We start from the raw sequence: 24519 nt of genomic DNA, 5'->3' as shown, positions 1-24519 counted from the left end.
AAAAGTAGAATGTTACATATTTGGTATTGATCGATGTGAGTTACCGCCGCCGCTTGTCTCGTGACTGTTCGATAGCCGTAACACATGCAGGGATTACATGTTGTTAGGCAAACCCTGCATGTGTTGCAGCTGTCGAATAGCCAAGAGACATGCAGCCGCGGGGACTCAAACATACTCTTCGAGCGCGTTGAAGTCACTCGGTTAGCACCCAAGCATGCTCAGATAACACCTTATCCCAGCACATTCACTCATCACTAATAAGGACACATCATATTAAGGAGGTGTTGTGCAAAGCTACTTTCAGAACATCAAGTTCTTTTTATAAGACCTTGGTGCATTGGCTTTTTCCTCTTTATAAACCATGCATGTAGCTGGTAATGTGACATCATTCTGCAGCATACGGCTGAGGTCGTTATGACACTTGATACCAGCCATGTATTGCAGATCACTAATGTAGGAATGCGGGGGGGTGAGACGGTGAATGTTATAGTGTTTCACAGTGAGAACCTTGCTGGTTAATTCTATTCTATTAGTATTTCTCATTTTAGAACTAAATCATTATTAATATTTTGGACATATGTATTTATAGATGTACCATATACATATATATATATATACACACACATCTGTATATATACAAACACCCATACTAGCTACTTTTCAGCACCCTATATAGACATTTACTCAAGGCAAGCTCCATATGGATAGCTGAGCCATAGCCTGTATGGATAAATATAGGATCCTATTCACGTTTTCACCAACTCGATGTTCTGCCGCATCTTTGTTCTGTATCTTTGTCGGTAGAGTACGGTGCTGGTTATCCTTGCAGGATCTGGCACCCATAGAGACTCTGCTGCTTTTTATTTGGATTGTATTCTGTATAACAAATGGCCACAATTCAATTTCTTTAAAAGCACTTAGTTTGTTTGCTGCTTTTAGCATGAATGCTTCTTGCAGGTTCACATACCAGATTATTCCATTAGGAGCGGTGAGGAGCTCCGACGTGAATGGTGATGTTTCAAGGGTAATACAGATTGTTATGTGCTGGGATACATGTATCAAAGAATAATTTATGTGAAATGCCGACGACGGTTATTTGCAGGCTGTTAGCATGGCATTCGCTTTATTTGCTTTTAGGCTTGCTGTGGGATAAGATGAACATGGCGCTTCTGATGTGGCTTTTCTTTAAAGAACCTGTAGAACAACTTAGCATACAGTGGTGCTTGAAAGTTTGTTAACCCTTTTAAGCAGATAATTTGAGGGGAAAAACTAGAATCTAAAGCTATCAAAGAATGATCTTCATAACACAGGTTTGCGGCATTCTGTCATAGGATAAACAAAGGAAATTTCTAAGGACCTCAGAAGAAGAGGTGTTGATGATCATCTGGCTGTCAGAAGTTACAATTACAAACCATCTCTAAATAGAATTGGATGCTGCGTAAATCAACTGTTAGACAGGTTGTGTTCAAATAGAGGGAATTCAACACCATATTACGAACCCCAAAAGTACAAAACAAACAAAGGTCACTCCAAGAGCAAGGTGTAAAATAGTATATGAGATTACAAAGGAACCCAAGGTAATGGTCTAAGCAACTAAAGGCCTCTCTCATATTAGCTAATGGTAATGTTCAAGAGTCCACCATAAGGACACTGAACAACATTGTTGGCAGGATTGCAATAAAATTGCCACTGTTCTCTAAAAAGAACATTGCTGCCTTTCTGCCTTTTTCTAAATATCACATGTAGCAGAAGACTATCACAATAATGATTTTTGGATGTTTGAGACCAATATAGTGCTTTTTTGTTTTTAATGAGTAACATTATATTTGGAGAAAGAAAAACACTTCATTACAGCATAAAAACCTCATATCATCTGTGAAATGATGGCGGTAGGATAAATGAATTTGGCCTGTTTTGTTGCATATGAAAATAATTATCATTATAACCTGTTTGGTAGAATTAGTTATCCATACACCTGACTATAATCCTACAAAATCCTTTGCCTTGTACACCGAAATACTGTGTGGTTTTATGGAACATTTTAATGATGATGATCAGTGCTTGTCTGTGATACTGAGTGACAATGTACAATATATCAGTGGTCACCAATGTCTGCCCCATTTGTGCATCTCTTGACAGGAAAACACAGCGTAAAACAAGTGTTTTTGTTGCGTTTTTGTCGAGTTTTTATCGTGTCTTTGACATGCGTTTCACTTGCAGATTTTTCCCCGCTCATTAATATGGGTAAAATCTGAAGCAAAAACGCTGAAAGAATTGACATTCTGCAGATTCAAAATCTGCTGGAAATCTGCAAGGAAAAATAAGCACCATGTGCACGAGACCTCAGGAATCTCATTCAGTTCATATGTAATGGGAAACTTTCGGTTTTGTGACAAAATGGCAAAAATGTGTGCACAGACCCTAGGTATTAAAATACACGTTAATTTCAGTAAGTACTTTCAATAATTATAATAATAATATGTATGATTATTATTGTTATAGTGTAATACAAATAATTTATTGTGCCTCCAATTGCCATTTGGAAGCTCTCAGTAAAATGTCGCGCTCACTATACAACCATCCAGAGCAAATCAACCGTCATCAATTACTCAATTACAGGGCTTGTCTGTTTTTGATAAGTCATTGTTATTCGCTCTAATAGGATATGTTATCATTCACATAGTCGTTCTCCCATGTGGTATCACCTCTATTAGCTCCAGTCAGGAGCGGAGTCCGGTGGCTTTTACTTTTAGAGGACTGGCCATTAGAGTGCACGGATGCCGGATGATTTCAATAGATGCCGTACCTGTTCCAGAGCGATGTTAGATATTTCTATAAGTAGAAGTTATTAATATACAAGTATCATATTGTCCAACTATCAAATTAAGTCTGGACCGATCATGTAGTAATTTTAGGGTTACTTCTGTGCCGCTGCCTGTCACCAGTACGGCTCACATCCCTTTATGGGAAGTGAGTGGTTCCGAAACACCAGTTTATTGAGATGGTCAGATGATATATTTTTGGCTACTAAATCGTGATGAGTGAGTATACGTGTTGCTCGGGTGTTCTCCAAGTATTTTGGCATGCTCGGAGATTTAGCTTCTGTTGACGCAGCTGCATGATTTGCGGCTGCTGGACAGCCTGAATACATGTGAGGAATGCCTGTTTGTTAGGGAATCTCCGCATATATTCAGACTGTCTAGCAGCCGCAAATCATGCAGCTGCGTCAACAGAAACTAAATCTCTGAGCACGCCAAAATACTTGGAGGACACCCGAGCATGCTCATGTAAAACCCGAGCAACCAGTATACTCACTCATCACTACTAATAAATGAATTTCTTGGTTGCTGAAGTTAGAACTTAGTTTACCCTTTTTCTTAATCTTTGAAATGACTGGTGAAGAATCGACTCATCTGTTTATTTCAGTAGGCTCAGTCCATTATATGAGGATGTTGTACGAGAATTTATGTCATTTGCCACTAATAGGTGTTTTTTGTTCCTGTGCCCCTCGGTTCCTGAGACATTGCCTTCTCTTTCTTATGCATAAATCTAATCTGTTTATAAAACTGGTCCTCAAGAAGACTTCCATATTCAAGAGTTGCAGGCAACGCCTACGTGGCTATAGATGATAGATTTACATGCAGGGAAGATGGAGCCATATCTCAGGAATGGAGAGGTGCAGAAACTAAAGAACAATGATGCCAGATTTAGAAGAACGGGTAAAAAGTACATATATAACAAGTGACCTGTCTCCTTTAAAGGGATTTTTAGAGATTTTTTGGACATTCGGTGAAGACTATAACGGTTTGCACTACTTAATATTGCCTAAAAAGGCTGGAAATTATGTCTATAGCTCTCGGTACAGTTAGTATAACTATTCTTGTGTGTCTGTGCTATGATTCCAGAGCTGAAGTGAGTTCATTATTTGTCCACTGCTGTGGATTTAGGAGTGTGCTGACCCTGTGCAAGTCTGGCCATACAACAATGGGACAGTATTTACTGCTCTGGTTGGGGGGGATGCAAACACTCAGTTGGATACCCCGCTTACCGATGGTTTCATCTGGAGCTTGTCAGCTTCAATGGACTAAATCATGGAAAAGAACCTCACCGTGCTGGTAATGTAATGCCACTTGTTTGGATATATCGCTCACATATAGTATAGTCTTGCTGATGTCATTGTCTACTTCTACATAAGGTCATTTGCATCTGATCTCGTCTTGTTCTTTTATTTCTAGAATTCCCTTACATCCGATTATAGAGATATGAAGTATAGGAACAATTTATTGTATGGTTTATTATGGTGAGAAGTGGAAGGAACTTACAGTATATAAAGTGACCTGCTGTGCACCGTTGGGCTTATTTTGGGTTGAGTTGGGTAATGATTGGAAAAATTGGGACTCATTGATGCCTTTATATTTGCGTTATGTTGTTGCCTGAATCTTGATAAATCCTCAATTTTTGCCGTATGAGTTTTAAGTGCAGTGAGCAGAAGAATGCACTTACTGAAAATCACAGTTTCTGCAAAATCACTGTGAGGAAGACTTTGGAAGAAGCAACAGTTGAGCGTGTGCCACTGCCGTCACTTCCTCCAATGTGAAGGGATCAGAAGGAAACCGCTAACTAAAATGCTCATATGTTTCCACAGCTGTATAGTCTGTAAATGGACTGGCAATGTGCATGCTCAATTACTCCTCCATATTGTGGACATTCAGTATGGAGGGACAGGGTTGTTGGAGACCCCAATACTGGTGATGAGGCTCCCAGTGATCAGAAATTTCTAACCTAGCCTGTAAAGTAATTTGTAAGAAGACCAGACATGCATCAATTCTTCACTCAGGGTTTCTTCTGGAGCCATGTCATGCAGATCCCCCAATACTGGTGATGAGGCCCCCAGTGATCAGAAATTTCTAACCTAGCCTGTAAAGTAATTTGTAAGAAGACCAGACATGCATCAATTCTTCACTCAGGGTTTCTTCTGGAGCCATGTCATGCAGATCCCCCAATACTGGTGATGAGGCCCCCAGTGATCAGAAATTTCTAACCTAGCCTGTAAAGTAATTTGTAAGAAGACCAGACATGCATCAATTCTTCACTCAGGGTTTCTTCTGGAGCCATGTCATGCAGATCCCCCAAAAAACCATGCATCCATACAAGCAAAAACAATTCAAAATAAACTAATCCATCATCCAAGACTATTGTACCTGAACCAAGGCCGTGTTCAATTTTGCGTTGGCATTTCTCTTAACGACATGCTGGACACCTCTGCCACTTCCTAGGCACTGTGACATTGCGGGGGCCCAGTAAGCAGCAGAGGCACCCAGGATTGTGGACAGAGGATTGTCACGGAGGACTGGATACCCAAATAGTAGGAATCTTTTAGGTCATACATAGCCATATTCTACTGTATTTTTCAGTGTAGCCCTGTCTTTATGATGTACTAAATACTGAGGGTTTTATACCAAGCATTTAATGAGATACCATGAGAGAAAAATGCATATTCCAGTGCATTCTGTATTATGTAGGTATCCTCGTGGAGGCACCTCCCAATACCATGCAGATTGCTGTGCTGTATAATGGACTAATAGTGCACTCATTACAGTGTTCGGGTATAGATCAGGCCAATATCGGACCGCAATGTTTGGACTGGCCGGTGGCTCTCCCTACCTGAGTGTGACAGCTTCATGTATTTCTATGCAGCCGTCAGGCTTGGGCCAGGACAGCCGCCGGCCAGTCTATGCAATGTGGTCCAATATCGGTCCCCTCAAAATCAGATCTTCATGAGCACATCAACCCTCCAAGAAACAATATGCTGCGACTCTGGCTAAGCACCCACATGATTAGGATATTAGCCAGGTAATGACCAGGTAGACAAGAAACAAGCTGCCATTTCTACATATAGATTGCAGTAATTATTATTATCTAACGTTTTGTTAAATTGTTAAAAGTTCATCTCTAAAATAGTATTTATCATATGAGCAAACGTGGCATGTGCCCAGGGCAGCGTAATTCAGTGGGCAGCATAAAATGAGCATATTTTAATAGTAATTTTGTTTTTCTGATTTGGTATTCTTGGTCTTAATAAGCATTCCATTGTCTCGTCACATAGCTGAGGATTAGTATATGGAAATGGCGCAGAAACATGTTCCCCTTTACGGTGTGCTCACAATAAGTGCCGACGGCAGCACAAGCTGTACAAGCAGCCTGGACACTTCCCAAAATGTCTGCAATATCTAAAATGCATGCTCAGCTTGGAGCTGGCCTCCTGTGTAGGATATCCCTTGTCACAGTTTTCTAAGGACAACGCTGCTTTGTTGCCGTTCTTCACATTTGGTTTTTTGACAATGGGCTTTTCTTTACAATAGTTCTGAAATGTTGTAGTAAGTATCCCGCAACTATTCCCCATGGCAGTAGAAAGTCTTTCTAAATTGTTAGTATTTTTCTTTGCAGTTGAATTTAAATTGTACCCCTCCTTTGACACAAAACGTATGGAAAGCATGGTGCTGCTGCCGTCACTTCTAACAAGTCAAAACTGCTTTTAGGTCCACATAAAAGTCTTATCTGTCCATGAATTTATTCTCATGCTTTGTAACTTGCCATCTTTTTGACTCCCTCTTAATTAGCATTCTGCCAGCATTATAGGTGCGGGGACTTTCTTTAACCAACTCCCCAGTTGTTCTTCAATGCCTTGTCCAGTCTCTCTCTTAGGGAATTAGGCAGTTTGATAGATAAGAGAGTAGAAACAGAAAGACAAAAACCAGCCCCTACCCTCTGTAATGCGAATTATAATCCTTGCTTTTAGACCCTGTTATACCTATTAACAGACCACCCATCCATGCTATGCCCCAGCTTACCAAGGAATAGCCAGTTGTGGTTAACATGCTTTCTGAGATCAACTATGAGGAAAGAGGGTTTCAATAATAGGCTACATTTTTTTCTATTGTTCTCTTCCCCAGGATGTTGTGATTGTGGATTAATTCATTGCATTACTACATAAGGGATCTGGATTGCGATATTTTTCAACTAACCTCTATTAGATTGCTTAGAAGGGTCACTAATATAGGGAGCTATGCCATATTTGGAGGCGATTGACAAGTGTCATAGAAGATTTTTGTTGTTTTTTGCTTTCCACTGGGCAAGTCACCGCTCTGTCACTGTGCGACGTGCACAATGACAGCGTGCGCGCTCGCCGATGCAGATCAGCAGTAACAAGCCAGCTATAGAGCACACTGTCAGTGCACATTGTAAGATGAATACTACCCAGCTTGCAAACACCAGCGTCGACCTTGCAAGAAATGTCGTATGCAGGGGCGGCGCTGGACTGCACGCCGGGTTTTCTGACAACACACACTTACAGTGTGCTTTGTTGCTGGCTCGTTACAGCTAATCTGAGCTGGTGAGAGAGCGCGCTGACATTGTGCACATCGTACAGTGACATAGTGGAGTTTAGCCCAGCCCCTGAAACAAAGGTCACTGATGACGCTAGGTTTCAGGGAGGGGGCAGATGAAGCTTTGTTTCAGTAGCATGCCCTGGATTCTCAAACAAAGCGTCATCAAATAGGAAGTAGAAAAAAAAGAAGGAAAAGCAGTTAGATAATGTAGTGAGGGAAGGATAGGGAATTTTGGATTCAAGTATATTAGAAAATAGTTTAGATTATGGCATTAAATAGATAGGAATTTACAATGAAAATTAATTTGTAGTTCGGACCACCCCTTTAATAGTAAATACAGATGTTAACCTACACAGCTTGTGCACAGCCATATGACGCCATATTGCAGTGATTTGCCTGACAAAAGTCAGCCTTTTCCTCTGACCCACTTTATGAATAACGTCTCCGCCATCTGTGCACGCTTGCTTCTGACAAAGCTGAGGTGACATCTTCAAGTAATTGGTTCATATCAAGCTCTGCTCTTATATGTAATGCTTAGTGTTCATCACGATGATCTAATGTTGATGTCTTGATATTGTACTGTGCAAAGAATATTTTTAAATTGCTAGAAAAAAAAATGAAAAGTCATTGCCAAGGTCGCCCATTATAAAATGTGACTGCTTCTGTCTACAAGAGTGCGCTCCTCAATGGAATTTACACATTCAATGTAAATCACAAAGGAAAAGATTTCCAAACTTGTAAGAATCGTCTCGCATCGGCATTATGACCTCCTTTATTATAGTAGCCCTGACGTATTTGGTGGATGCAGTGGACACTAGGTGCAGGCGTCTAGGATTTTAGTTGACGTATTGTTTTTGCAAGGAAAGGTTAGCCTGGCCGTGGTCAATGTAAAAAAAGACTTTGAGCTTGATGTAGCCATAGGGCCCGAATCATCAAGACGAGTTTTGTTCATCCCAGTTTTAATGAGATATTCTACGCCACTAATCTTACTCCAGTCAGGGACTGAAGTAAGATTTATGGCATAAGGAATGCTGCCGCTAATCATGTGTTCAATGAGCTGTGGCGTCATGCCCCTGACCCGCCCCAACTCTGCACATTTTAGCGGAGCTGGGCACAAGTGGAGTGAAAATGCCAAAACACACTAAATTTTTGTGCAAAAATTTTGCGACTTATCGCAGTGTTTTACGACATAATTCTGGTAACACAATACCTGTTTGAGCCCACAGAAAAGGGAAAAGCTGTAACCAGCTGTAATGGCTTCTATAGTAAAGAAGCACACCTCCATAAAAATGTGAAAATGTGAAGACTGTATATGTGTTTCCTAAAAAAGCAATCAGATCTCATTTTAGGAAAAAGAAAAATTAACCTTACCCTGAAGAACATTTTCTTGCTGCTTTGATGGCATCTCCTCCTATTATTGGCAAATATTATATGGTCATGAGAATCAATAATACAGAAGTAAGAATGACGCAAACCATTATATATACCAAGTGTATTATATGTAGTTTTTAATGATTGCTATGATTGAAGAGCAGGAGTATAACAAGATATTGGGGCTATGTTGGAGGAGAAATCAGTGAGCCCAACTTTTATTTGCATTAGAAATAAGAAAAGTAATAATATAGACTTTTTTGTTCCCTGATTGTTGCTGGTGCTGGTTGTGAACACATCCAAGACCCAATTTCTTGCATTATTATAAGTCACTGTGATTATTGAGACAGAAAATCGGTTAGTAACTGATCACATGAATCAAACTGATCAAGTAGGATCTGCAGATGTAGGTGTTCGACTCTTACTTTGAGATGAAGAACATTGAGGTGGATTCTTTTGACCTAGGCACATCTGAACATGAGAAATAGTATATTCACTAATCAACCATTACATTAAATACACCTGCCTAATACTGTGCAGGCCACCTCCTGCCACCAAAACAGCTCACTGACGGTGTCCTGTGATATTTGGCACCAAGAGATCGGCAACTTATCCTTTAAGGCCTGTATACTGTAATGCAAGAGTAAGCCTCCTTGACTTATTTTTTCAGCATATTTCACAGATTCTCTATTGAATGTGAATATTTGGAATTTGGAAGCCAACTCATAATCTGGACTCCTTGTCATGTTCCTGAAATTCTTCATGTGTAGCAGGACACATTATCTCCATCCATCCAGCTCTCTGATAGGACCAGCACTGGCGGCAGCGCCAACATCATCAAACCCAGTGGAAAGGGAGAGCATGTGTGGGGCCTCCAACAATTTATCCCACAAAGAAATCACAGGAAGTTGCAAATGGAGTTCTAGAAGAATGGAACGGTGGCAGAAAGGTTCAAATTAAGGGCACCAGATGCAGTATAGTAAAATCTTCAGTTTGGACTGGAAGGCCTCTTTATAGTTCTTCTGTTATTTTTATTTTAAATTTTATTCTAGTTGTAAATTATGGGACCTTTGGCTGGAAATAGAAAAAATGACCGCACCACACAAATTGCTTTGCATAATTTTTATCTTCTTATGATATTCTCATAATACCATATAACAAATTAGCAAATCAATGGGTAAGTTTAGGTAAGGGAAGACCTAATCTTCACCCAAAGTGATAGTCCTATCATTATTACATCAAATCCACGTGGAGACGCCTCTGCAGGTCATCGGTGTGTATTCACCCGTGAGACCGTGGGAACGTTTTCGGGATGATGCCCCTTCCTTGTCATAGAAATTGTAAGGAGGTGGCGGGGAACCTCAGTTGCCTCCTCTCTCCTACACACTGAGCCCATGAGGCACCCTAATGGTTCCCTCAAGTTTTATGTGTTATGTTTTATGTCTAATGTGTAATGTGCTGTACATAATTAGTTCAGGAATAGAAAAGGGGGCTGGTCCAACAGGCTGACAGGGAAGGAATTTCCTGTTCCTGCAGCAGAGCCCAGGCAGGCTTGCTCGAGGCAGGACACTCTTCACTGCCAGGAGCAGGAAGGGACACAAACTGCCATGGACCGTCGGGCAGTGTGGATGGGCCCCGGTGTTGTAGGACCGACCCCAGAAGGACTTTTGTGGTTATTGTGTTATTTATCGAGAGGGTCCATTGGACACACAGTACACCCCTAGGTGGTTTCAAGGAAGATTGGATATTACATGTAACAACTATGGCTGGAAATCATGTCAAAGAAAAGCTGACTAGCAACTCATTATTTTTCACATATATATTAGAATACGCCCAGAAATGTCCCAGCACATTTCTACTACAGCATAAAGCCATTTTCTGCCATACTGCCTGCAGATCAATGTTTCATACTTATAAGAGATCCAGGGATGAGAAGAACTTCCTTTGAACTGTTGAGTTATGGATGTTATTTTGCTTAGGCCATGGATTTAAGGATTAAAAGCCCATCTACATGGAATGGTTTTTCAAGCCTTGGGATGATCATTTCAGGCATCTAGCCTAATCTGTTTACCTGTTTGTCAGATTATTATTATTATTTATTTATATAGCACCATTGATTCCATGGTGCTGTACATGAGAAGGGGTTACATACAAATTACAGATATCACTTACAGTAATCAAACTAACAATGACAGACTGATACAGAGGGGAGAGAGGACCCTGCCCTTTCGGGCTTACATTCTACAGGATGGTGGGGAAGGAGACAGTAGGTTGGTGGGTTGCAGCAGTTTCGGTGTTGGTTGAGGTGACATCACCGGTAGTGATATACACACTAGTATTTTTAAGCTTTATTATATTCCATTATTTCTGTTTTCCATAAATGTCCCCAATGAATTTGCAGAATTTTTCAAGTAGCAAACACCATCAAACAGTGTGTCCAGGGAGCAAAAAAATATTTTGTAGGAATGCCCATGTTTACACAATAGAAATGGAAGAAAACGTCTACTCAGTCAATCTTAGGTGGATTACTAGAGTGATTGTCTCGATGGAGATTTCTGGACATTTCCAGTGTATTGAGACAGTATAAGGAAGTTGACACCAGCAGGAACCAAGTAAGCATCAGAACAGGATCTGCAGGGATCGGTGAGGGTGACAGATGCTTAGTTACTCTTTCTTATTCCAGTGTAAACCCTTTTAGAAATTACCTTTATCCTGCAAAAAGTTTGTCTTAATTCTGTCACTATTTGTTTTGTGGTAGGCAATACAATGTAGCCAGTTATACTACTCCACCTTATAAGAGCTTGAGAACTTGCTTTTGCTTTTTTTATATATATTATTTAAGTCAATAGATATACGGATAATTAAATACCTACTGATTCAATCTTTTAAAGTGTGATCTGTAATTGAAGGCATAAAAATAATTAATGATATAAAGATCCTCAAAAGCAAAAGGAGAAAGAATTACGGTACTTGAATTTCATACAACCTTCAAAAAATGATCTTATTTCCCTGAACTTTTAACAGCATTTCAGGTCTTTAAGGTAAACTTCTACGTCATATACATTGGAGTTTGCACTTTGATCTAACAAAAATAATACAATAATATAATAATCGTTATACTTTGCACTGATGAGGGGTGGTATCCCCCGAAACACTGTGTCTGCAAATTGATATTTTGATTTGGCTCTTAACCTAATATTGCAGGGCTGATTAAAGGGTTACTATTGACTTTTAGGATCGCTGCTTCCAAAAGGTGGCTCTAGAGTTGTTGTAGTCCTCTTCCTCTCTGAAAAGATAATTTGCATATTTAATTTCCCGGAGGAGCATGCATGGCTTATAAGACTCCTCAATCTGCCTTGCCAGACTTGACTTGTCACTCTCCAAGAGGATAAACATTACAACTTAGACCACAGTCTAGGGGCTTTCTACTAGACAAAGCAGCTCTCATACTTTGCACTGATGAGGGGCAACACCCCGAAGCACCGTGTCTTTAAATTGAGATTCTGGTTTAGCATTTATCCTAAGTCATGTAGCAAAGTTTGTTAAAGAGTCAATATCGACTTTTAGGATCGTTCCTTCCAATAGTTGACCCCCAGAGTTCCAGTCCTCTTCCTCCCTGAAGAGACAATTTGCACACCTAAAATTCAATAAAGATGTGTTAGATGTTGTAGAGTCCCATTGATGTAAAGTCTTTTTTGGACTTGTGCAAATGGTATTCATTCTATCACCTCAACTTTAGTCTGTGCTGATCTCTTTAGGGCAACTTCAAGGGCAGCACCCCCCCCCCCCCCCCATTACATGTACTGGGCTTGAAGTATGCTTAGCCTATTTACTCTACAAACTCTTTTTTTTTACCAGTATTTTTTGTTGATGGGGGAGGGGATTACAGGTACATGCACAGATTAAATTGATAACCATTCACAGGGTAATGCATCTTACGTGTTCATGTTTATACCTGTAGACATAATTTTTTTTTACCATTTTTTGCCAATTGTTTCGGAAAATGTTTTAGTCATCCATTATTTTTAACAAAAGCAAGGCTTCCAACCTCAGAAGTGGCAAAAGGAATTCCGTATGATGGATAGCAGTTATTTGTAACTTGCTAAATTCTATGAAATCTAAAAAATAAAAGCAGAGACCTCCGAAGCTTATAAATTTGTACCTCCCCAAAATTAGAATTTGAGTATTTTAATTAGATCCTTAGATAATAATTATCAAATTAATGCAATGATTGGAAATATAATTTACCGTAAGCATCTAATCTGAAAAATTAGACAACACTTTTGGAGTTAAATTCTAAAGCAAATCATTTTAGGAGTACTAATATTTTGGCATCTCTAACCTTGTACGGCATTTCATATTTTTAGATAAGTGATTCTGATCTAAGGGGTTCTTTGACTATCCATCGCATGATCCCCTCCAGTATGTTCTGTCCGTGCTGAGCAGCACAATCCGTTGGCCCCTGTCCCAGAGCAGGATGCGAGCAATGCTGAACATTTGTTTTTGAAACAATTGCCTTATTTAGAAGGGGTGGACGTGTGTGAACTGGATCCATGACGTCTGGCGCAGTGCGCTCACTGTTGACATAAACATCAGGTCAGGGGCAGCAACACAATGACAAATATGAATACACATTATCTGCGGAGCTTAAAGGGTGCCCATTGTTAATTATAATTGCTATCGTGAATCATTTGAAATATGATGATGGTGTGGGAGGATGTGTTGAGCCTGTTTAGAAAAAGTGTTAGGATGAAATGTTATATCATTAATAATTAGTGATGAGCAAATGTGCTGGGATAAGGTGCTATCCGGATATGCTTGAGTGCTAACCGAGTGGCATCGGAGTGTTCAAAAAATCTGTTTAAGTTCCCCTCTGCATGTTTTGCAGCTGTTCCACAGCCACACTGTCACACATGCAGGGATTGCCTAACAAACAGGCAATCCCTGCATGTGTTGCGGCTGTCAAACAGCAGCTAGACATGCAGGTGCGAGGACTCGGAACATATTTTTCGAGCACGCCGAAGTCACACCTTATCCAAGCACATTTGCTCATCACTAATCATTATAGAGATGAGCGAATTTGTTTGGCTTTTGTACCCGAATCTGATTTTGACATATTCGTGCCATATTCAAACACTATTTGTGCCGAATGTTTGTCTTATGATCAGTTCCAAACATATTCGGTAATTTCTACTCCCATTGACTCTAATGACGCTCGGCTGTGTTCGACGAATAATGCAAAAACAATATTGGATTCCGATCGTATTCGGAACCGAATCCGAACAAATTCGCTCATCTCTAAATTATCACTTAGCAGTTTTTCTTAAAGTGCTTTCTTATGCTTCTTTTTGCTGAATGTTTGTCACTTTTAAAGGGAATATGTCAGCAGGATTTCACATCCCAAACTATTTATTTGTACACGTAGCTATTTCAAAGACAAGTCCAGCAATACCTTTACATGGCCAATCCATTCCTCTGTTACTGAGAAATCGGCGTTTGAATTAATATGCAAATGAGGCTGAAGATTTGAAGCCAGTGTCACCCCAGCTCTATTTCCCACCCAGCAGAAGCTTGTGTGACTCCAGGCTCTATTCCCAGCCCTGCACCGTCTTCTACTTCTTGACTGACAGCTTATTTGCTGTGGGACTTCAGGCAAAGAAGCCGTCAGTCAAGCAGGAGGAGACAGCGCTGTGTTGGGAATAGAGCTGGAGTGACAAAGGCTTCAAATCTACCATAGCCATTTGCATATCAATTTAAACAATGATTTCTCAGTAACAGAGGAACAGACTGGCCATGTAAAGATATTGCTGGACTTGTATTTGAAAGAGCTACATGTTTATAAAAGTAGTTTGGGGTGTGAAGTCCTGCTGACAGATTTCCTTTAAAATACACATTTTACTGTAAATTTTTTGGCATTTGGATCTGTAATGGGAGAGTCATAAGACTCCCATAGACAATAGATGGTCGGATGGTATCTCTAATATCGCCGGGGTCGGAAACCTTTAATCTAATATCTATGGGTCTTTAAGAGTGTAACTGTAACCTCACATGCACTTTCTATAGGTCCCAGAAGTAATGTGGCCCTCACCAGAGAGGCAGACCTGTGCGGACCATCACTGTTTATTCAGCTAATGAACTTTAAATCCACCATTTCCAATGACTGATACCTGTTTTTTGTTTCTTTTTATGTTCGAGACTTTTTTTTGTGACTTTTTAATGCTTTGTAATAGTTTTATTTTTTTGTTTAGGTAAAAACTAATAGTAATTATTGCTTTCTCTTTTTTTTTTGTGTTGCAGCAGTCAGACACAAGTGCAAGTTATCTGAGAGCTGCCAGAGCCGGTAACTTAGAAAAGGCTCTCGACTATTTAAAAAATGGTGTGGATATCAATGTCTGCAATCAGGTAAACACGTTAATAAAAAAATAATAATAATAAAAAATGATTATTATTATTAGTGATGAGCCAACGTGCTTGGATAAGATGTTATCGGAGCATGCTCGTGTGCTGAGTGTCTTTGGCGTGCTCAAAAAATATGTTCGAGTCCCCGCGGCTGCATGTGTTGTGGCTGTCTGTCAGCTGTGAGACATGCAGACGCAGGGACTCAAACATATCTTTCGAGCACGCAGAAGACACTCAGTTAGCACACGATCTAAACTCCCTATCAGTATGTCTTTGGAATGAAGAAGGAAACCGGAGTAACCAGAGGAAACCCACGCAAACACGGGGAGAACATACAAACTCCTTGCAGAGGTTTTCCTTGATGGGATTTGAACCCAGGACTCCAGCGCTGCAAGGCTGCAGTGCTATCCACTGAGCACCAGGTAGTGGTTGTACTTGGCTTCATTCACACAGCATCTTTCTCAAGTTCTTCCAAGACGAAGCCACTTCAGGAAACTACCAGCGGTTTCTTTTCGGAGGCAGCCTTGCCGGCGAATAAGCCGTTGTTCTTGCGGCAGGAGCAGCGGCGGCGGCTTCTGAGCTGAAAAATTAGAATGTCACTTCTTTTAACCGTTTCAGGATTTCCTAAAACTGGAGCGGTTAAAAGATGGAACATAAGACGGAAAATGGGCACAAGACTATAGTGTTGACATTGCTGTGCTTTGTTAATTTTATGAGGAGCTTTTTTTGCCACTTTTTCAGAAGAATTCCAAACAGAATCCTCCAGAAAAAGACGTTATGTGCACATACCTGAAAAATCAGCACTTGACTAAAGTGTGGATATCTAACATTAGCCCTGCATCTGTTTAAAAAACACAGATCCTGTGATCATCTATAGATCATGTGTTTCCCTTCAATTTTTGGTGATCTTACTTATTTGACATTTCAGAGGCAATCTCTATGCTAAAAAGGTTCCTGCAAAATTCTTCTGATTGGAACATGGCGCTGTCTAAGCTCATCAACCACTAGTGACGTTATCTTCGGACATGTCTATATGACAGATAACTTGCAGTTTCTAGTTTAGGAAGCAGAGTAAATACATCTTTAAATGTTCAGATGTAAAGGGATGAGGAGCTGTAAGAGCATGCCAAGTCTCAGAGGCCCAGGGACAAGAGGAGCTTTAATAGAAGGGAGCCATTGACCGTGTTAAAGGTGAAGGAGAGTAAAGAAGACTATATATATATGATGTAAAGTAATGAAGATTAGGTCATAGATTTTCATTTCGATGTACACGTTTACTAATATTGTGCATTTCTCATCAGAATGGGTTGAACGCTCTCCATCTTGCATCTAAAGAAGGGCATGTGGAAATAGTCTCAGAACTCATCCAACGAGGCGTTGATGTTGATGCGGCAACCAAGGTTTGTGCCTTATGTCCAGATTCAGTTCATCCATTCACCACGTTTCACAAGCCCACCTGACAAAGCATTGTGGTACACATCTCAGCCGTAATTCGTGCAGCACAAGGTCCCCTCTATTCACCAGACACTTCAAGTTGGATGCCACTTCCTTTTAGTATTGCAATCTGAAATAATGGGGAAATGTTTCTTCGTTGTGGCGAGATTTCAAGAGGCTGATAATCAATATTTAATTGTAGGGCTAAATCTCCTCCTAAATGTACTTTCTTGAAGTTTTGCATGTACAACACTTTGGTAATATAATTAATTTGCTCTTTAACTTTATAAATGCTTCTTCCCAACAAATTTTTTTAGACCACATTCTTTGTATATACTTTGGTCTTTATGTGATAGAGAAGCCTTTGGGACTCCTAAGGGGCTAGGGCCCAGATGTGATTATATCCACCGTATTCCCTACAGCATTGACTTTGCACACTGGGATCTTCATCCATAGTGCGCTCCAGTAGCAGGATGGGTATACATTATATATTTTTCCACATGGCAGGGATTAATAATGGCCATTTTATTTGCAATCACTGTCTTCTTTTTTAATTTTGAGTTTTCCATTTCTTCTTGAATAACTTTTTATTAACTTGTTTTTACCAGTCAATCTCTTAAGTCACCTATCCATAAGATAGGTGATAACTGGTTGACCAGTGGGGGTCCAACTGCTAGGATCTGCACTGATTAGCAGAATGAGGCGCTTTTATCCCCGACACAATGGAGAGACATTCTGCGTACTCAACTGTTGCCCCATTTATTCCCGATGGGACTGCAGAGCACTGCACTCAGCTTTTTCCAGAGGCCCCATTGAGAATGAATGGAGCAGTTATTCTGACTCATGGATATGTAGGACGTATGGTGCCTGGATAGACCTCTCTTTCTGGGCCCTTTCCGTATCGACCTGTACTCACGTTCATACCGATTAATCAGACAGCTTAACTCAGCCACGATCTCATGTAAGAAGACTCCAGGAAAAGAGGGATGCTTTACCTGAAATTCTTGTATTATGATGAAAGCAGCAGGCAAAAAGGAATATTCTTCAGAGGACATGTAAGAAGATGCATACAGATGGAGGGACGATCACAAAATGGAGAATAAGGGAGGGAACAAACATACATCACAGAACTACAGGGAGAGAGTTGGGACAAAATACAGGGAAAGGCAAACTTCTGCCTAGCAACAAGGATACAACACAAGCAATGCAAATATTAAATGATTTCCCAAGTCGTGGGACATGACACTCCCCGTCTGAAATCCTTGGATTTCACGATGTCCGTAACTCTTCGAAGTCGTTCGAACCTGAAAAACAAGAGAAAAGAAAAACATGCATGCAATAATAAACAACAAACATTTTTAAAGTCCAACTCGATGTTGACCCATAGATCACACCGGAAGATAAGTCCAAGTCTATTAAACCCATCTTCGGATTGGGGAAGCCGCAAACATGCCAACTCTTCCACCAACCCAGCAATCCAATGGCAATGTTCAAAGTTCAATCCAATGGAAAATGTCAATGTTCAATAAAACTGGGGGATGAGTAGGTATGCTCCCCGCCGTGAGCAACGTCCAGGAGCAATGTTCAGTTCATGTGACGTCCTCCTTTGGCAGTAGCAGCACGAGATCGGTGACCGGACGGAGGAAGGTTCGGGTAGAGCCCCTTTTGTCACCTTAACTTCTGTCTTACGCGTCTTTACGTCCTCGCTGGGCATGACCTTGGTGATAAGACCCATTGGCCAGTCGTTACGATGAGCCTCTTTGTCTTTTAAGAGAACAAGGTCTCCGTAGAAGGTAAAGGAATCAATTGCAATGTCCATTTAGTCTCTTACAACTTCAGCAATTTCTACTGCCAGTACTGCAGCGCAAAGTTCGAGTCTGGGTACAGAGTGTGCAGGCTTCGGGGTTAATTTGGCCTTACCCAGGATGAAACCACAATGCACCTTATTAGCTTCTAAGGTCTTCAGATAAGCTACTGCGGCTATGGCTTCTGTAGATGCATCACAGAAAATATGAACTTCTCTTCTGATTGCAGCCAAAGATGATCTTGGAGAATAACAACGTGGGACTTGGAGTTGCTCTAAGAACTTCAATGACTTCTTCCATGTCTCCCACCTTTGCTGTTTCTGAGTCGTCAGCGGGGTGTCCCAATCGGTGTTCTCGGCAGTGAGCTGTCTTAACAGTATCTTGCCTTGAATAGTGATGGGTGCTACAAACCCGAGATGATCGTAGATGCTGTTTATGACAGATAGGACTCCTCGTTTGGTAAAGGGTTTGTCACAGGGCGACACTTGGAAGGTGAAGGTGTCCTGTTTGATATCCCACAGTAGACCAAGGCTGCGCTGTGAGGGAGGAACATCAGAACCTAGGTTGAGGTCCTTTAGGTTCGTGGCATGGTCCTCAGATGGAAACGCGCTCATTACCTCTTGACTGTTAGAGATGATCTTGTGGAGTCTGAGGTTTGATGTGGATAGCATTTCCTGTGTCCTGGAGAGTAGGTCAATTGCCTCTTCACTTGTGCGCAAGGACTTGAGCCCATCGTCTACGTAGAAGTTCTTCTCTACGAATTGACGAGCATCGGATCCGTACTCTTTCTCACCTTCCTGGGTTGTCCGTCTCAGTCCGTAGATCGTCACAGCAGGTGAAGGACTGTTGCCGAAGACATGGACCTTCATCCAGTAGTCTATGACTTGATTGTTGACATTGTTGTCTTTGTGCCATAGGAACCTAAGATAGTTTCTGCTGTCTTCCTTCATGATGAAGCAATGAAACATCTGCCGAATGTCGGCCATTATAGCAACAGCTTCTTGTCTGAAGCGGATCAATACTCCAAGGAGGCTGTTGTTCAGGTTGGGTCCAGTTAGTAGCAGGTTGTTGAGAGAGAGGCCTTCATACTGAGCACTGGAGTCAAACACCACTCTGATCTGGTTAGGCTTGAGAGGGTGATAGACACCAAAGGATGGAAGGTACCAACATTCTTCTCCTTCCTTCAGTGGTGGCGCAGGTTCAGCATGATCTCTGTCAAAGATGTTCTGCATAAAGTCAATGAAATGCTTCTCCATCTCTGGTTTCCTCTTTAGGGTACGTTTTAAGGATGAGAACCTTGCAGTTGCTTGCTGCAGGTTGTTTGACAACCTCGCTCTTGGGAAACGAAAGGGTAAAGGAGCTACCCAACTGTTGGAGTCATCTTGAACAAATACTTTGTCCATAACCTTTATGAATTCTTTATCTTCCCTTGTGGGTGCTAACTTGTTGTCTTCACTTGTGGAATCGAACACTGTTGACCCGAGGTTTTCGTCCCAGGGCTGGAGCATGTTCATGTTGTTGAAGGATTCCTGTTGCCTCTTGGTGTTGCTCACTTTCTCTTTCACCCAGTAATGATGTGGGCATGGCTGAAAATGAGTGCTGCGACCATTTGGCAAGATGTGTGTTTTGTAAGAGGAGATGTTATTAGGTCTCTTCATCTTGTGTATGCAAACATCGCCTATAATTACCCAGCCTAGATCAAAGCGTTGGGCAAATGGTGCGTCGTGTGGTCCGTTAATTTGCTGACGTACCTTGTGCAGCCGGAGAATGTCTCTGCCAAGCAAAATCAGGATATCTGCGCTGTTGTTGAGGGCTGGTATCTTGTTTGCTATCCCCTTGAGATGTGGGTGATGAAGAGCAGCCTCTGGCGTTGGGATCTCTTCTCGATTGGATGGAATCTGGTTGCACTCGACAAGTGTAGGTAAGGGTATCTCTACGGTGTTGTCGAGGGATGTCGCCATAAGACCACTGGCCCTTCTCCCAGAGACCTCTGTAACACCGCTGCAGGTACTTAAGGTGTAAGGGTAAGCATTTCCCTTTAAGTTAAACATATCAAAGAGTTCTGGCCTTGCAAGTGATCGGTTGCTCTGATCATCCAAGAGGACGTACACCTTCACGGCTTTCTCTGGGTGACCGTTGGGATATACGTTCACCAGACAAATCTTCGCACAGGACTTGTCCCAGAGACCTTCTCCGCAAACTTCTGTGCATGAAGAAGATATTGTGGTATGACTTGCAGTTTGAGCTGCGTCCTCCCCGCCATGGCTCGTGGTGGGGGAAGGAGTACGTGTAGAGTCAGGACGGTATGGGTGGAGTGCTTGTACGTGATCCTCACTGTCACACTCCATACACTTAATTGTAGTTTTACAGTCTTTAGCAAGGTGTTCAGTAGAAGCACAACATCTGTAGCATACCCCAAACTTCTTTAGAAGTTCCTTGCGTTCTTGGAGCGGTTTCTTCCTGAAGCCGATGCACTTTTTTAAGGGATGTGGCTTCTTGTGGATGGGACACTCACGATTTGGGTTCTCTATCTTTTCACCCTTGTTGCTCTTGCCTGGGGCTGATGTTGGTAAGGGAAGAATATCCGTCTTCTTCACTGACACTGGACCCCTGCGGTTTCTGTCATTCGAGCGTGTGCTCACGTATTTAGAAGGAGGTGAAGCTGGGCCATTGGATTCTCCGTAGGATAAGCTTGGGTCGTTCTTACGCTTTTTGCAATGTCTTTTATAAACTCACAGAAGTAGGAGAACGGAGGAAATGACACTTGATGGTCTTTCTTGTATTTTGACCCTATTGCAGTCCACTTCTCTTGTACATTGTATGGTAGCTTGGAGATAATGGGGTTTACTCCACGAGCAGTGTCCAGGTAGCTGAGGCCAGGTAGGTGGGTGTCTGCCTTGGCCAGCTGGAGCTCTAACAGCAAGTCACTGAGCTCTAGGAACTTTGAACTGTCCTTGCTTGATATCTTTGGAAAACTCTGTAGTCGCCTGAACAGTGCATCCTCTATGGCTTCTGGACTGCCAAAGTTTCTCTCTAGTCTTTCCCATGCAGCCATGAGACCAGCCGTTGGATTACTGATATGTACAGACCTGAGTCTCTTGACACGCTCTGTGGATTGTGGTCCTAACCATCTGATCAGCAGGTCCAGCTCTTCCGCAGCAGTGATGCCGAGGTCACTAGTTACGGTTCTAAAGGCACTTTTCCAACCTCTGTAATTTTCAGGTTGGTCGTCGAACCTTGTGAGACCGGTTTTAGTAAGTTCACGGCGAATCATGTACCTTGCGAAGTCGGACATGTCTGTTCTTTCTGACTTAGGATGCACAATTGTAGGCTGAGCGGTGTTGTACATAGGGGTGGAGACGTCTTGGCCTTGAAACATGGGGAAGTATGGAGTGGCATATGCATTTAGTCCAGCAACTGGTTTGGTGGGTATAGTTTCTGCTACCTGAAGAGGTGGCACTGTGTGGTTGTCGAGGGTATAATGACCTGCCGGCATATTGGGTTGCATGTAGGTATTAGCCTGTGGAGTTTGGTGAGATGCAGGGTTTTGGCGCATACTGGAATATGAAGGAAGTTCAAGTTTGGGAGCATTGTACTGACCTTGAATGCAGGATTCTGTAAGTGGATCGGCATCCTGGTACTCTGGAGAAGCGTCAACACCATCAGGAGTGTTGGTGATGATCTGCGGTTCGCCATCTTGGCTTAGCACGTAGTCTCTTGTGCGTTCAATAGGGCCTTCTGCTTCCATTTCACACAAACTGACGCTGTCTCTTTGACTCCCACTGATAGCCTGCTCGAGTACCTTTAATTCTGCCATGGCTGTTGCATGCTCACATTCCTTCTCTAGAGCTTCCATGCGTGCCGCTTCAGCGTCCATTTCTGCTCTATTTTGTGCAAAGGCAGCTTGTACCTTAGTAGTTTCAGCCTTAGCACGTGCTCTTATAAGCTGCTCAGTGAGAGTAGAATATTTTGATGAACTTGACCTAGATGAACGTTTTGAGTGCTTACACGATTTGGATGAGCGAGTTGATGCATCTGGTGTTCGTGCAATTCTAGCCTCTATCTTGGCTTTAATGTCACATACAGCGCAGTCTCTTTCAGAATTAAGCTGCTGGAAACCTTGCAATTCGTTTAAAGTCTCTGGGAGATTCAGTTTCTTCAGGAGAATAATGTATTGGTCACTCTTCTCCATATACATTTGGTATGCTGTGCATAATTGTTCTAGGACTCCCTCTGGTGGTAACTCATGAGAAGCAGGCCTTGATGCAGTGTCTATATGACTCAGCACTTTCTTCCATACTGAAGACACATCACTATATAATTCACATTTTGCAGTCTCTAAATTCTCCATGACTTTCCATGTGGGTTTGACTGTACGTTTTCCCCTTTCGCTAGATGGTGGATGGGGGTCTGGGTCTCTTTCCTGTGCTTGTAAGTCTGGTAGGGACATTGTATTCCTTGCTTCAGACATGATTAGATTGCAGGCAGGAAGAGTGGATGATGAGGGTTATACTTCCCACTGTTCAGCAACAGGAAATACACAGACTCTGCACAGAGTTGATACTTTGTATCTAATGCTGGAGCAGCTGCAGGGTCCTGTGTAATGATGGGAGTTATATTCCTCTCTGTTCAGCTGCAGTGTGGCTTCTATGCACGCTGGGGTCTGGCAGGAACTGGGTTACAGTCTATCTGGAAAATGTCCTTTTCCACTGAGATTCAGCACAGACCTTGAGTTACTGTCTCTGAAGGCAGGTTATTCCTTTTTACTTTTCTGACTCATGGATATGTAGAACGTATGGTGCCTGGATAGACCTCTCTTTCTGGGCCCCTTCCGTATCGACCTGTACTCACGTTCATACCGATTAATCAGACAGCTTAACTCAGCCACGATCTCATGTAAGAAGACTCCAGGAAAAGAGGGATGCTTTAACTGAAATTCTTGCATTATTATGAAAGCAGCAGGTAAAAAGGAATATTCTTCAGAGGACATGTAAGAAGATGCATACAGATGGAGGGACGATCACAAAATGGAGAATAAGGGAGGGAACAAACATACATCACAGGACTACAGGGAGAGAGTTGGGACAAAATACAGGGAAAGGCAAACTTCTGCCTAGCAACAAGGATACAACACAAGCAATGCAAATATTAAATGATTTCCCAAGTCGTGGGACATGACAGCAGTGGTTGGCCAACCAATCCGCAGCTCCTTTCGTAACGGAATAAAAGTGCCCCTTTCGGTCCCACCAATCATTCCCCGATCGATCAGTGAGTTATCACCTAACCTGTGGACAGATGATAATTTGTTTTAGGTCAAAATTTAGAACAGTTTTCCTTCTTTCATCAGAACCATAGACCTAGTGATATCAATAAGGGATAAGATTATATATTTTCTAAACCACACAACTCCAATGAAGCAGCAAAACTGTTGTTTTATTCTAACATTTATGCTTTAAAACATAATGTAGGTGGGAATAATATAAAACAGTCATATTTTCATATTTTTTTCAGAAAGGAAATACAGCTCTGCACATAGCATCATTGGCTGGACAGACAGTAGTCGTAAGAGTTTTGGTAACAAATGGCGCAAACGTCAATGCACAGTCACAGGTAGGCTGTCGGATGCCTGTAATGTGTGTTTTATACACTTTTACTGCTTGAAATTTATAATTATATACACAGTGGGTGCGAAAGGTATTCAGACCCCTTTAAATTTTTCACTCTTTGTTTCATTGCAGCCATTTGGTAAATTCAAAAAAGTTCAATTTTTTTTCTCACTAATGTACACTCTGCACCCCATCTTGACTGAAAAAAAAGAAATGTTGAAATTTTTGCAAATTTATGAAAAAATTAAAACTGAATTATCACATGGTCATAAGTATTCAGACCCTTTGCTCAGACACTCGTTTTTAAGTCACATGCTGTCTATTTCCTTGTGATCCTCCTTGAGTTGTTTCTACTCCTTCAGCCATGAGTCTTCTTGGAGATGATGTAACAAGTTTTTCACACCTGGATTTGGGGATCCTCCGCCATTCTTTCTTGCAGATCCTCTCCAGTTCCATCCGGTTGGATGATGAACGTTGGTGGACAGCCATTTTCAGGTCTCTCCAGAGATGCTCAAT

The 24519-nt window shown here is 41.6% G+C and overlaps 1 protein-coding gene across 17 annotated transcripts in view; it reads left to right on the top strand.

Moving 5' to 3' along the window:
- The window catches only part of ANK3 (ankyrin 3), an 891037-nt gene that overhangs the window by 540845 nt on the left and 325673 nt on the right, over window positions 1-24519 (top strand). For all 17 annotated transcript variants that reach the window (XM_073548271.1, XM_073548272.1, XM_073548270.1 and 14 more), the window contains 3 exons: window positions 15057-15161; window positions 16460-16558; window positions 23909-24007. In XM_073548271.1, coding sequence (XP_073404372.1) covers window positions 15057-15161; window positions 16460-16558; window positions 23909-24007 — 303 coding nt within the window. The remainder of the gene's footprint in view (window positions 1-15056; window positions 15162-16459; window positions 16559-23908; window positions 24008-24519) is intronic.

The sequence above is a fragment of the Dendrobates tinctorius genome, unplaced genomic scaffold (assembly GCF_039654945.1).
Source record: "Dendrobates tinctorius isolate UK_male_01 unplaced genomic scaffold, ASM3965494v1 ptg000156l, whole genome shotgun sequence".
Lineage (NCBI taxonomy): Eukaryota > Metazoa > Chordata > Amphibia > Anura > Dendrobatidae > Dendrobates > Dendrobates tinctorius.
Note: the sequence above shows the minus strand (reverse complement) of the source record. Positions and strands in the feature narration are given on the sequence as shown.